This window comes from Bombyx mandarina, chromosome 19 (genome assembly GCF_030267445.1).
Source record: "Bombyx mandarina strain Sakado chromosome 19, ASM3026744v2".
In the NCBI taxonomy this organism is placed as follows: domain Eukaryota; kingdom Metazoa; phylum Arthropoda; class Insecta; order Lepidoptera; family Bombycidae; genus Bombyx; species Bombyx mandarina.
In genome coordinates, this window is record NC_143225.1 from 3,663,030 (window position 1) to 3,678,240 (window position 15,211).

At 36.2% G+C, this 15,211-nt stretch overlaps 1 protein-coding gene across 2 annotated transcripts in view; it reads right to left on the bottom strand.

Annotated features, from left to right (window-relative positions):
- Nucleotides 1-223: 223 nt before the first annotated feature.
- LOC114239297 (phospholipid phosphatase 2) overlaps nt 224-15,211 on the bottom strand; it is a 124,457-nt gene continuing 109,469 nt past the window's right edge. For both annotated transcript variants that reach the window (XM_028169441.2, XM_028169442.2), the window contains exons 3-7: nt 13,765-13,919; nt 8,792-9,012; nt 7,644-7,770; nt 6,311-6,493; nt 224-3,435 (exon numbers count right to left, since the gene is read on the bottom strand). In XM_028169441.2, coding sequence (XP_028025242.2) covers nt 3,304-3,435; nt 6,311-6,493; nt 7,644-7,770; nt 8,792-9,012; nt 13,765-13,919 — 818 coding nt within the window. In that variant the 3' untranslated portion in view covers nt 224-3,303. The remainder of the gene's footprint in view (nt 3,436-6,310; nt 6,494-7,643; nt 7,771-8,791; nt 9,013-13,764; nt 13,920-15,211) is intronic.

Consider the following 15,211-nt stretch of genomic DNA (forward strand, 5'->3'; position numbering starts at 1 on the left):
CGAAAGAGAGTATACTTTTGACTGTAGATATTGCTGACTATATTTATAGACGAAATCGCCACTTATAATAATTATAGTAAAATGATAATATATGTGAAACATAACCTTAAAATTTACTCTTTTGTTGTATAGTAGCGACCGTTTGTTGAAATGACGACGGGCGCCTTGTCTATGTTGCTTACACGTTAGGGGATAAAACGATGAAAATAAAACGCATCTGCCATTTGTTTTTCTGTTCTAAAGGTTTATTGAACACAAATCACTATCTAAGTATCTAATAACTATATATTTACAGAATCAAAGCTTAGAACTAAATACGCGGGAATGTCAATTCTATAAACAATAAATAGACACATAAATTTACATTTTTTTAATCTTTTTTTTATAATAAGGTTTTTGTTACAAAGAGTCTTCTCGTTGAAAATCCAGTCGGTGCTGTCCAATTCAATTTTTTTTTTAAATCTTATTTTATTTTAATCTACAACAACATATTTGATTAATATAAAAGTTCCTTTTTTTTCTTTAAAGAAATTTAACTCGATTTACTCACTACTAAAATATGTACATTCAAAATTTAGTTAATTTGTCTCTTTCTTCCTTATTTCTGTAAATACGGGAGCGACAGCGACAGAAACCAGCCAAATCTTGTTAACGAAAAAGGTTACACAATTTGCTATTCGAAATACACAAAAAAAGGAAACGGTTCGATAGAAGAACACAAAATTAATTTCTAGAATATTCTGTCATCAGCACCGACTGTGTACACGATTAAAAACTCTATAATGCTTGAAGCGTGAGGTGGGCAATTAATTATCTGTCAAAGATGGCGGACATTTCAATAAATTATTAATAAACTAACTTAAGACTAGCATACAGGTACTGTACAACGAATACTGTTTCCAATTACAATCAAACTTACTTATAAATGTGTGAATTAAACATTCCAGTTCACATTCAATCAATTAGTATTATCTAGTTTCCTATACTATGAAGTTTGTCTTCCTATTTTAATCTCGTCAAAGTTTTGTTGCTCTCAATCCTGGTTTGAAAAAACTGAGCCAAACGGCTATTTAAATATCTTAATAAATATTATGAACGCACAGTAATAACTTGGAAATTCTAGTTTAATAAACACCAGCCAAGTTGTATCTACATATTTAAAAATCCTGTTAAATAAAGAAAGTTTTTTTTTCTATTTTAACAGTCTTATGGCTTTTATTTACTTTGTACGAATGACAAATTGTTTGATTTGCATGTTGTAATTCATTCTTTTGTTTATTAAGCTCAAATTCAAAAGATAAATATTGTATTTACCGTTCTTTGCACATTGTACCACAGGGTCAATGTGACGACATCGACAGAAAACGCGCAGTCTGTTGTAAACGACAATGGACCTATTATTTCGGAAATCAAAGAACTTATTACTTAAAATAGGGACTAATTTCCAAACGAGAACTTAAAAGATTGCCTTTAAGACTTTAAGCTACGAATATACCTACGCCGTAAATATTCGCTGCCTACTAAGATCAAGAAAAAAAAAGAACATGACGTTTAAAACACAAAATCGTTTGATAGTTTATTAAAAAAAAAAACTCTTTCTCCAAGAATAAAAAACCCGAAACTTCTGTGCTAAGCAGTAATCAAGAAAATACACACGTCCAAGAAACAAAAGCCATTCTTGAACTTGCATAAGAAGGGATTCAGCCCGCGCCCTTGAATCATCGGCTTCCCTCCAGCAATACCCTTCATCAGCTCTGACAGAGTCTTAAGGCGAACTAAATATAAATATTAGTCAACCTCCCACAATATTACTAATTCGTTGACAATAAATTATTTTTGAAACACAACGACTCTTAGAGATGTAAATAAATCACTGCGCTTACAACACGAGCGAATTCGAAACATGTCGCAAATGGAATATAATTGTTTTTGAACGATCGTCATCAATTGTGTCATGACATTTTGTTCGTCACATTAAAAAATTCAAAGATTATTTAAATTCTACAATAATTGCAATGACAACAAAGGCTTGTGTCGAACTTTATTAAAATATTTTTTACGGTTTCTTCCTAACGTTTATATCGAGTGGTGAAAGGATATTTTGTTTAAGCAACATTTCCCTTAATACGCGACATTTTATCTTTGTAACTAAAGGTCCCTTAAAACTTGGTTAAAATTTGGTATTAGCATCAACAATCGATGTTTTCAATTGAACTTCAATTAAGTTTACCCCATTCAAATAGCTGAAGAAGTTTATTTTTGTTATGATATTTTTTCCTAATTTTAATCTTTAAATAGCTCTCCTATAAAGTTGAAAAAATATCCCTTCAACCAGACAGCCTTTCACCCCTCGATATAGTCGTCCGTGACTACGAAAACTGTGAACTGTAAAGTGTAAAGATTAAGCCGTAAAAATACTTTTAATTTCTTTTACGACACGCGAAATCAAAGAGTTACTTGTCAAACTTTAAGCTGCTCGTTTGAAAGGTGACTAATCTATTTGTTCGAAGATCAATCATAACGGGTGATGTCATATGTGGCTAATAATTTCTTGATATATATTCTGTGGCTAGCGCGTCGCTTAATTTGGCCACAAATGACGTCACACGCGATGATGTTGCCTCGTTTTGCGGCAATTTCGGAAAACAAGATCTGTTCTATTCCATAGCGACAATATTTACAAAATACACACCATCTATATTGACAAACTTAACATAATATTACATCTAGTCAAATGATTTAAAACTACAACTAACATTTGACTCGCGCCTACCGCTTCTAATGGCTCTAAGAAACTAAGCTGCCTTCTAGTTGTCAAGTCTCATAAAATCTTTAAAACTAAATATGTAGAATCCGAACGAAACGTCGCTAAAGATAATAAATTTCACTTAAGCTTTATTACCATATAGCACATATTATATACGATTGTAACGATTCATTGCATAGATTCAAAACCCGAATCACGATAACTACAGAATCGAGACAATCTGAATCGATATTTTTGTAAAGTATCTTTTAATCGTTTACATCGAATTATTAATGATAATCGATTTCCGAAAGACATCTATTCATTCCGTATTGACGCGACAAATCATTGTCGTCAACAAACTTTTCACTCATCATACCTCAGTTCTCGTTCTCTGCTTAATCTAGAATCGTAATCTAGAATTATTAGATTTTTTTTTTATATCGACCGTCTCCTACGTCACCCGGCTGCAGTGTAAATTCACTCACATAATCACCGCACTTGGGTCTATTATCCCCTGCCAGTTCCGGTAAGCGTTCAGCTTACACCGCTTGTGGCTAGGGCACCACGACCCTCGGTGCGCTCGAGAGAAGCCTCTGGACGGCCTGGTGGTTGTTGCCGTCGCTGCTCGATATGTCACTGGTGCTGACCACGGCCGGCTGTGAGAAGTTCTTGCAGAGGACTACGATCTACAAAGAAATGTCTTCTTCAGTATTACGGTATATTTTAATACGCTTTTATTAGCGTCAAACGTATTTATGTTAGTACTAGCTTTTGCACGCTAAATTTTACCCCCCACTTCATTTACGTAGAAAGTGAGAATATTTTTGAAATATAGAATGCTTGGAGCTATTTAAGCCCCTATTTTGAAACATTCTTTATTGGTGCTCCACTTGTATTGGTCTTACCGTGATTTATTGGTGGTAGGACCGCTTGTGAGTCCGCGCGGGTAGGTACCACCGCCCCGCCTATTTCTGCCGTGAAGCAATAATGCGTTTCGGTTTGAAGGGTGGGGCAGCCGTTGTAACTATACTGAGATCTTAGAACTTCTATCTCAAGGTAGGTGGCGCATTTACATTGTAGATGTCCATGGGCTCCTGTAACCACTTAACATCAGGTGGGCTGTGAGCTCGTCCGCCCACCTAAGCCATAAAAAAAAAAAGCCTATAGCCTTCCTCAATAAATGGGCTATGGGCTAACACTGAAAGAATTTTTCAAATCGGACCAGTAGTTCTTGAGATTAGCGCGTTCAAACAAACAAACTCTTCAGCTTTATAATATTAGTATAGATGTATGTTTGTAACGGAATCTTTGAACATGATTTTGACCCACTTCGAAACGTCGGATAAACTCGAAATTTGGTATACTTATTAAGGACCGATGACTATTCAATATAAAAAAATATATTGAAAAAAACATTGAAAAGGCACTAAAAAATGAAAAATAAATAATATTTTAAAAAAACTAACAAAATATGTACGCTTTTATAGAAAATCTAACTAAAAAAAATTGAAAATAAATTTTAATAAATTTGAATTAAAAAAAGTGTAAGAAAAAATTATTTTATTGTAAAAAAAAGCATGGGGTGCATGGTATCATCAGTAGTTATAAATATTTGATGAACAGATATGAGTAGAAGGATTATTTTGATAATATCCTGAAAAGCACCCCACGCTTTTTTATAATAAAATATTTTTTTTTATAAATTCGAAATGGTTTCAGGATCGCATTATAACGACTACCCGCCCGGAGAAAAGAGATCGTTACGAAGTCGCAATTACATTTTTTTAGGACTTATCCTAACACGACTTATGGCTTAGGCTTAAAATTCCACCCCCGCCACCGGTAAAGCAAAAGTAGCTGTTCATATTAATTTTGTTATTTGACGATGCGTTATCAAACATTTTCTACTGTGTGAATATGTGGGTATACATCTTAAAATTTATATATATTATAAAATGTATTTACTGGTGGTAGGACCTCTTGTGAGTCCGCACGGATAGGTACCACCACCCCGCCTATTTCTGCCGTGAAGCAGTAATGCGTTTCGGTTCGAAGGGTGGGGCAGACGTTGTAACTATACTTGAGACCTTAGAACTTATATCTCAAGATGGGTGGCGCATTTACGTTGTGGATGTCTATGGGCTCCAGTAACCATTTAACACCAGGTGGGCTGTGAGCTCGTCCACCCATCTAAGCAATAAAAAACAAAATTATTTCTAAAAACATCATAGAAACAGTGAGGTAAGTTTCAATTGAGGTCACTTTAATGTTGACCTTAACTACTGGTTTTGATTAGACTAGTTCTCGATTTGTATATGTGTTTCCGGAACTCATAATGAAGTAGAAAATCCTAGCTTAATGCTTTTCAATGAGGGAAACATTAATTAAAAAAAAAAAAAACTAAACATCCAAAACATCTGCGTCGACTATCGTTCTCGGAAGCTTGATTTGATAAGTAAAACTTACGAGACTGTTTTATAATGAGTACGTATAACCAGTTTCCCTGTGCCGACATGTCTAAAGATATCTAATCTAATAACATTTTATTTTGACATTTAGCTGTCAAAATAAACTACTGCACTAATTTTAGACAAAGGAATTGCATAGTTCAAAGTCAAATTGAGATAACTGAAAATGAAATATTAAATCATTAATATTTTGCTAAACTGAGTAATACGGAATATGGGACGCGCATTACTAATTATGATAATGAATAATAGAAGTTTGTTAAAATATTATTTATTATCTATTACAATAATTGTTGCGTGCTGAAAATGGGTTCCCGTCTATCTTTGTCCCTGTGACATAGAAAACAATTTATATGAATTAATTCTATTTGACCCCACACTAGCATAACAAAGATTATCAACTTCTACTTTCAAGTAAATATTTTATTAGGACAGCAAAGGTCTTCTTAGAATGTAATTTTTAAATCGATTCGCACTTCCACGCTTGAGAGAATTTCAGATTTAATTGGATCACTATACTGCTATGAGACCTCCTAAAATATTTCGTTGTAATCTAGCTCTGAACATAAATTTTATGAGTTGGAATTAACGGATGTACATACATTGTTTTCGAAAGGGGAAACTGACTCAGTCTATTCAGAATTAATATTCAAACTGTGACCAAAGGACATCCGAATAAGAAATCCATTTGTTAGGTATTGAATATAATTTTATCGATTAGACAAAATAACACATAATTCAATACCCAATAAGTATGATGAAATTACGTCCTAATGCCATTTTAGTACTAATTTTCGGCACAATATAATTTATTAGAAAACAATTTCGTTTATTACCCTTTTAGAGTCGGTTTGATCTGGCGTTTTTTTTTTATAGCTTAGATTGGTGGACGAGCCCAAGGCTCACCTGGTGTTAAATGGTTACTGGAGCCTATAGACATCTACAACGTAAATGCGCCACCCACCTTGAGATATAAGTTCTAAGGTCTCAGTATCGGTTTTTTTTATTGCTTAGATGGGTGGACGAGCTCACAGCTCACCTGATGTTAAATGGTTACTGGAGCCCATAGACATAGGATCTTCGAAGGACTTACCGTGTACATGACACTAAGCACACCCATCAGTCCGCCAACGAGCACGTCCCACCAGTGATGCCGGTGGTCGGTGAGTCGGCTCAGCGAGCACACAGCCGCGTACACCAGAGCCAGGACCTGGGCCAGCGGGATCAGCAGCACTGAGCGGTTGTGCCAGCTGAAAGCCCGACGCTGGAGGTACCACTGTTGATGTAATTAATTTACGCTATACTTTAGTTCTTCGCTCGGTCAAATGCTTTTTTTTTCCTACCTAAGCTGATAGCCTTGAGAGGATATTTCAGCGTAACCTTAACTAGTAGGTGAGCTCACGGGGCTCCAACCTGACGACGACACGAACCCTAGCAAGAGTCGTGCTTCGCAGAATCTACCTCCGGATCGGAAAGGCAACCCACTGAGAAGATCCGGCGAGAAATTCAGTGGGCTGTGTCTGTGGGTTAATTTACTCGTGGAGCCCTTCGTCGCAAGCGACGGGTTCGACGAGAACGATGACCGGTGCTTGAGGTCCCTAAAAGCACGGTAAGTGGATCAGGAGGATCCAAAATGACATGTGGTTGCATGCTGTTGCCGTATCTTAGGTATATGATAATGATTGCAAGATAGAAAATTCTGTAGTATTCTGAGTGCCTTAATATTCACATTCCAATCTTCGAACTTTATCGAAGATTCCTATAGGAAATCGACCCTAAACGTTGTGGTATAGTTGTCACATTTACTAAAGACCAGAGACCAACGAGGATATAAATTTTATATACAAGTTTTCTGTTTGGTTATTAATAAACCAATGTCACATTAGAATACTAATCATCAGTAAATTGGTTATTTAGATTACGCTTGCTTGGGCTTTACTGTATTCTAATAAACATTTCAGTAGGCACTGAATTGGTTGTACCTCTGGTATTGCTGACATCCATAAGTGACGGTACCCACTTTCAATCAAATGAGCCGTATGCACTACCTTGCAGAGGTAAGAACAAAAGAAAATACAACAATATATGAAACAGCTCTATAGCTTTTGCAGTTTTGATAAAGAGCAATTGTAATAATAAAAAAAGGATATTTTGTATCGATTCTTCTTCTTCTTCTCCATCGCTCCCTCATTGCTGAGGATCATGACTCCGTTTTAGCTTGTCGACTGTTAGCCTACATCGGTTCCGGTATTGTATCGATTAAATATAATTAAACACAAAGAGGCTACATCTCTTTGGCCTTCGATACATAGATGATGCCTTAAGTTGCTTTAGAATTCTATATCGGGTCTCAAAAAGTCTTGATAGTAAATAGCTTCACTAACATAAACGTAAAACTGTTTCTAGAACATTCTTTAAGAACTTACCGCCAAGAACAAACCACAGTAGACGGAGAGAGAAGCGTGCGCCGAAGGAAAACTTCTGCTGGAATCGATCTGCAAGTACCTGGAGTACTGAGTCGAAGTGCACTTGTAGCTGCTCACGTATTCGGAACTATGAGGGGTAGGAATTAAAGTATATTTAGCTTTGAGAATTACATTAGAGTAGGGGCTCCCAAACTTATTTTGTCTGCTGCCCACTTTGAGATTAAATTATTTTTTAGCGCCCCCGTCTTTTCACCTACTTCAAAAATCACTATAGCGAGAGCTCAGTCGGTGTATAAGTCCTTCTAGATGAAATTACAAATCACCTCCCAAGCCTTTACACAACGCCCCCATTTTTTTCTGGATCTCTTACCGCCCCCCTTTAGGCTTGCAGCGCCCACAAGGGGGCGTAATCGCCCACTTTGGCAAAGGCTGCGTTAGAGGAATCATTTTGAAATAAAAGCATTGTTTTTAACTCAATGAGTTTCTCGCCGGATCTTCTCAGTGGGTCGCGATTCCGATCCGATGATAGATTTTATGAAGCACTGCTCTTGCTAGGGCTAGTGTTAGCAAATTCACTCAGGGTGAGCCCGCGAGCTGACCTACCCGTCTGGGCGTAGCTGGAATGGCCTCTCAGGCTACCAGCGAAGAGGTAGGGATAATAAAGCTTCTTCCTAACTGTCACGTTCGCACTTCTATTCTGATTGACGATCCACAGGCAAAATCCAAGGTGAGTTGACATCGCGCATGCGACTAAAGGAAGCACAGTTGCTTGTTGTACCAAACATACCATGGGTTGTGGGACCATTTTGTGAAGGATAATCCCGCGTCACTTCTCCAAGTGGCTTGGAAAGTTCCTCGCTGGAATGTTTACCTATAACCTAACTCTATGACTTGTTCCCTGAGGTTATAATACAGCGCTAAACAGGGATGTGGAAATTAAGAATTACGCTTCAAAAATGTCTATATTCAAATACATGCTGGTCGTGTGGTGGTGCTTACTGGTGGCAGGACGACGTCTAGTGAGTCTGCCGTGAAGCAGTAATGTGTTTCGGTTTGAAGGGCGGAGCAGCTGTTGTACTGAACTGAGACCTTACAACTCATGTCTCAAATGCAATAAAAAAATGCACAATAAATGTATCTATACTCACTCATTGCAAGTCAACGCTTTGTCTGGTTGGCAGAGGTCAAAGAACGTGGGCCTCGGAGTGCCGACCACACACTTGACCACCTCAAGGATGGTGAGATTAACGACCGCCCCGTATATATAATCTCTGTAGATGAGACCGGCGGTTTTAGCGCTGGCCAGCATCTTTCTTTTCTTCATGTTGTATTCGTCGTCTTGATATAGCATCGCTTCTACGGCCCAGAGCTGAAAGTAAACCGTATTTGGGTACAGATTGTGAACTTAAAAAAAAGCATTTTTAGCAAAGCATTTAGGATTTCTTGTGTTATTTGTACCAGAGATTGATAAACATGGTTATACTGGGTATTAAGAGACCGCTTCCGAAAACGATAATTTTGTACCTACAAAGTTGATAATTTTGTACCTACATAGTTGATAATTTTAGGGAACGCGGTATTAGCGCCGCACCGGTGTGTGTGTCAAAGAAACGCCGCGTCCGGGCGTTCGTTGATCCGGGCATCAGCTGTTTTTGATTTTGTGTTTCATTGCTGGTTTTTTTTAAGTAAAGTAATGTATTTTTTATGAAAGTATCGTTTCAATTAGCTGTACTAACATGGTGGAGCGTAAATAATGCTAATAAAACGTTTTAAAAATGTTTAAAAAAAATCAGAATCGATTTTTTCCCATCATCAAAGGTGTTATTAGTACTATCGTCTGTCTTTGCTTTCGGAAGCGGTCTCTTAACACCCAGTATAAGTTCAAATATATACATACATAGGTAATAAGCACCCAGACAAAGAGCAAATAAACTTGTATATTAATCACCCAAAGCTTGCTCGGTGTGGGAATCGAACCCACGACCCTCAGCGCAATAGTTAGGGGCGCTAACTATTGCACCACCGGATCTGTCAGCATGTAATGTAGATACCATCATAAACTTTGAATAATGAGAATCAGCATGAAAGAAAAAAATAAAAATCAAATATGTACTGAAGTGTATTTATATCAACTTCCCCAGTAGTCAAAATTCGACTATAATTCATTGCCATTATAAGTTTAAACATTATTATGATTCTATTGTCAAAGACTATTATACTTCTATATTAATATAACAGATTTCGCCATTACTACACTATAGCTAAATAATATTAAAGACAAACAATATTAATCTATTCTCAATTTGACCACAGACTTTAAACAATAACTAAAGTTAGACAATTAACAATAAACAAAGAGTAGGTATATTTATGTGTATGTGTTGTGTCAAACACACGGTAGTGTATGTAATGTTTTTTTATTGATTTATTGTATTTTTTGTGCATAATTTAAAAAAAAAATAGCATTCTGCACTCCTTCTCTATATTCTCTATAAGTGTGGGAACATTCATAGTCCTCCATCCGCGAAATTTTCTTCGTAAAAAGGGGTACAAAGTTTTTGCTTCACCTATTGTTATATAGCTATCAAGGCATATTTTGAGCACTGTTCACTAAATTTCTAATTTGTATGACAAAACACTAGTGTTCAAATAATGTTAAAGACACGAGAAGATTACACTTTACTGATTATATTGTAATGTTTAAGTATGTAATATCTGCATATCACAGCAGACATAGACTTTGCAAAATACAAAGTCAACATTGTAAATGTCATATAATATATAAGGTGAAACGTCGACCAACGCAGTCAGGGTCAGATAACGCTATCAGACGATCAAATTATCTATTATCTATTAATTATCTATTATCTATCTAAATCTGTAACTGGTGGTAAGACCTAGCAAGAGCTATGCTTCGCAGAATCTACCACCGGATTAGAATCGTGAGAGAAAGAGATCCACAGAGAAGATCCGGCGAGAAACTCAATGGGCTGTGTATGAGGGTTATATTCGGAATTTATTGTTCACTCATCATACCTTGGATTGCTCGTCAACCGTTGAACAAATACGCTTGGTGGCATCATAGCCTTAACAATTACACTTAAAATCATTACAAGCTCAAGCATTTACAATAAGGATTTGCAATTCTGATTTTTGTTTGTTCTCGTGTTAAAGTTAATACACTTGTAATCGCGGAAAATTTTGTTACATACGCTCAGAATACGGCTACAATGTTTTTGAAGTAAATTGCATTGTCACAATGAGAGATGTTTTTTTTTTTAAATTGAGTTTTCCTAATTTGTAATTTAATTCGCATGAAATTTCATTCTTCATTTTATTTATTGCGTAGATGGCGGAACTAGGTCACAGGCCATACGGTCGTAAGTGATTACCGCCACCCACCACCCTTGAGACGTCAATTGAAGTCTCAATCGTATTGCTTAACGACTGTCCCAATCCTCAAACCGGAAAGCATGACTGGAAAGATTTCTTCAGTCTTCCATCTTCACCTCCACCCTCAAAGTAGGTACCAACACAACGAAGTTAATCACAAAATATTTCTTTGTTATATAACAGAAAGGGGTGCCTGAACAATATTACAACTTACTAAATAATTTAACATGAAAATTAATTAGTAATGACGTGGAAGCTTTATTTTACAAAGCTACTTTTAGTTGAAGGGTCGATAGTACCTAACCCTCGGGCGCAACCCAGTTTAATATTTACGCGTTCCAACCATGATGTTAGCGTGGTCGACGGCTCTCAAAGTTAAAGTCGACCTTCTTTTGTGTTTAAATTATAAAACCGGGCAAATGCCTCATAGAATATGCACAAAGGTTTTTTCATACCTAACGTAGTAGAGGTGAAAGTTGAAATTCACGATTCAATATAAATATTGTTGAACAATTTAATTTTAAATATGGCTGAACAAGATCCCTTCAAGACCTTATTATAATATATTAGCATTTGAAGTGTCACATATCACAAGCATTATTAATTATATATACTTGGTATTTTGTATTGCTTAATATTAAAATCGCGGCCTTAGAAGTGTTAATGACCGTAATACATTAGTCTCCTGATGTGTTACCACGGTTCAATCCTTGGGTAGGCATCAATTTATTTAAAATTAGCCATAACCAATTTTGTAGTTAAGCAGCGATTAGCCGAAATAATTTATATATTTCATGTCTACTCATAGTCAGTGATTTTCATAATTTTCGTGTGCTGATTTTTTTTCTCCTTCCAGACTTAAATTGGATATATATATAGTATATGTCATTTTTTTCTTGCCTTGGATAAAACATAAATTACAAAATAGCAACTAATACATAACACTTATATTATTTCATTACTAATCACGTTCGATTTTAGCGACTTAATAACACGCAAGGATAGATGTAGTTAAATTAAGGTTTTACTGTACTGACTTCCAATAGCTTTGGTAGCTAGTCATTCTACTTAAGTGTTTTGAACGTTTACTAATGTGTGCCATGTGCTTATTATATTATATAATTTAATTATCTTGTGTGCCTTGTCCCATTATTAACGTACATAAAATATTAGTATATCAATTATGTATTTTTAAATACGTCATGGTACCTAGTTTTTATATATTGTATTTACTTTTGTATATGTGGGTGAACGAACTCAGGGCCTACCTAACTAGTGCAGAGTGATTAATAGAACTATGATACGACAATGTGAATGTCACCACCCACTTTGGCACAAAAGGTCAAAGTGTCAATTGTATTTACAATGTACACCAGCTGTCCACGTCCATCAAACTAGAATGCTGACTGCATCGTGGCGTCGCTTTGGGCTTACAACACACTACAACACTTTTTTTTTCTGGCTCAGCCAGGAGGAATGAAATTTGCTAACAGCTACCCGAGCGCCTCCAAAGAAGACTTAATAACTCAAGAGTAGCTGCTTCGCGAATGAATCTATTACCGGATCGGAATCGTGACCCGCTGAGAAGATCCGGCGAGAAACTCAGCGGGCTGATGTTTAGGTTAGGACAACACTAAGTACGGGTTGGGCGTATCTTAGACGCTGATTTAAGACTCTGATAATGTTTCTGTCCAATTATCGAAGAGATGGAGTGGTGCTATTTGTACATTTGACTAGATTTAGTCACAGATTTTACATTTATTTTATTTTAGAATATTATCCATGACTTCTACAATTTTAGTAAGCAAAATTTTTTTTGTAAATAGTCTTGCTCTGAGGAATAAGCCCGTCAATTGATCTAAACAATATTCACTTGTTTTAAGTTTTGTAATTACTACATGTACTGTCCCCCTGAAGCATTTCTTGACCCGCTCTACGAATTATGCCACAAACAACGCCTCCCTACAACTTTGAGAGCGCACGTTCGCTTTTATAAATGCACTTGACCGCCTGTAAACACTATTATACAAACATCCTACTTGCTGTTGACATTCACTAAACAATGTCGGGTCAACACGCAAGTTCACAAACAAACTGCTAGAACGCATCGAATAAACAATATTATCTTAAATCTCTTCGACGTTTCACTGCGCGGCTTGTGTTATTTAGAATTATTTTCTTAGGGCGTTTTAATGTTTAACTTGAATTCATCACATATCGCTTACTTTAAACTCATTCAGACTTAATAATCTTTCATAGTTGTAGAATAATCAAGTGTTGGATGTGAGACTGGCAGCCAGCCGGTCGTACAATTGTAAGCTATAAATACTGATTTTTGTTTTAACATTTTATTAGCTTGAAGTCATAGTTCTCGGTATAAACAAAATGTTCAATTATTGGGCCACTTCTAAGTCTTACATCATAAACTTAATATTATTATGGTAAATCTGACCTTGGAATTAAACATTTTTGTTACATGTAAACTTTACGGAGAGTATACTTCTTTAGTCTGAAGTAAGGAACACTTTGCCCAATGTTATTTTTCAGTTTATAAACTAAAATTTTTCAAGGTAGAATCTTAGATGGTCGAATACAATAATTGTTCCAGCATTCTTTAGATCCATAATAGATTAATCGCAATTTTTAACTAGCTCTTATTATTAATTTTCTTATAAATTTTGATCTTGAAAAATCGATTTTTAAAAACGAAACGTAGTGCTGTACTCACAACGAAAAAAGGCACGATAACCGTGATGGCTGCGACAAGCGAGATGGAAAACATGTCTCCCGTATGCGGGAAAGAGAGAGCTGGATCGTTGCACGTGAAGCCGCTGCGTCGGCTTGGCAGCGCCCCGACTTCCAAGCAAATGCATACTGCCGCAACTGGGGACAAACAAAAAAAGGTTGAGAAACACAACTCAATTTTTAAGAACACTTTTAAAAATAATAATTGTAAATAGACATGCTTTAACAAAAACCGACTTCAAATAGAAAAGAAAAGATATTTCATAACAAATGAATATACACTAAAAACAATATTCATCGAAATTGGTTGGCGTGATATTGAGTTATTGAGTTATTCATCTATTTTTGTTGTGCACGTACTTAATGCGAATTTCAGACTTATACGGTTTTCTCATGGATACCATTATCAAAACTGGACTAAACTGAAATAGGATCACAAGGAAAGCGTCAGCTTTCTAATAAAAAATGAATGATCAAAATCGATTCACCCAGTTAAAAGCTATGAGGTAACAAACATAAAAAACCATACAGTCGAATTGAGAACCTTTTTTGAAGTCGGTTAAAAATACTTTGTCGTTCGATGTTTGAGTTTTCAATGAAGTTAATTTGATTTGCTTTTAAGTTACCGGAGCTTATGTAGTCGTCGTCGCCTAAAGGATAAGGTGCCTTCGTATCAAGCGATGCAACCGTGTTCGAATCCCACAGGCGGGTACCAATTTTTCTAATGAAATACGTATTTGACAAACGTTCACAGTGAAGGAATAATCATCGTGTAATAAAAATCAAACCCGCAAATTTATAATTTGCGTAATTACTGGTGGTAGGATGTTTTGTGGTTCCGCACGTGTAGGTACCACCACCCTGCCATTTCTACCGTGGAGCTGTAATGCGTCCCGTTTGAAGGGTGGGGTAGCCGTTGTACTGTTACAACTAAGACTAAAACTCTTCTCTCAAGGTGAGTGGCGGCATTTACGTTGTAGTTGTCTATGGGCTACGGTAACCACTTACCACCAGGTGGGCCGTGAGCTCGTCCAGCCATTTAAGCAATAAAAAATTGAAAAATCGTGCTGCCTCACAAGACGCCCTAACACCGGTAAATATTAAATTCAATTTCATTTTTTTTTGTTTAGTTTAGTTAATATTACCTACCACTTTAAACATAAGCGCTCACTTAAATATCGCGTTCCATAATAGTACAGGCTCAAATAATCTTTATGATAAATCTTTATGTTGTTTGTAAGCTTCATTATAATTTTATTGGCGTCGATTTAACAAAATACTTACGCTAAAAAGTTATGGTAGATAGCTTCTTAGCGAACGGTAATAACATTCCACCCACTGATAACTATGTAGTTTCGACTCAATATTAAATATAACGAGTAAATTAACCCATAGACACAGCCCACAGAGTTTCTCGCTGGATCTTCTCA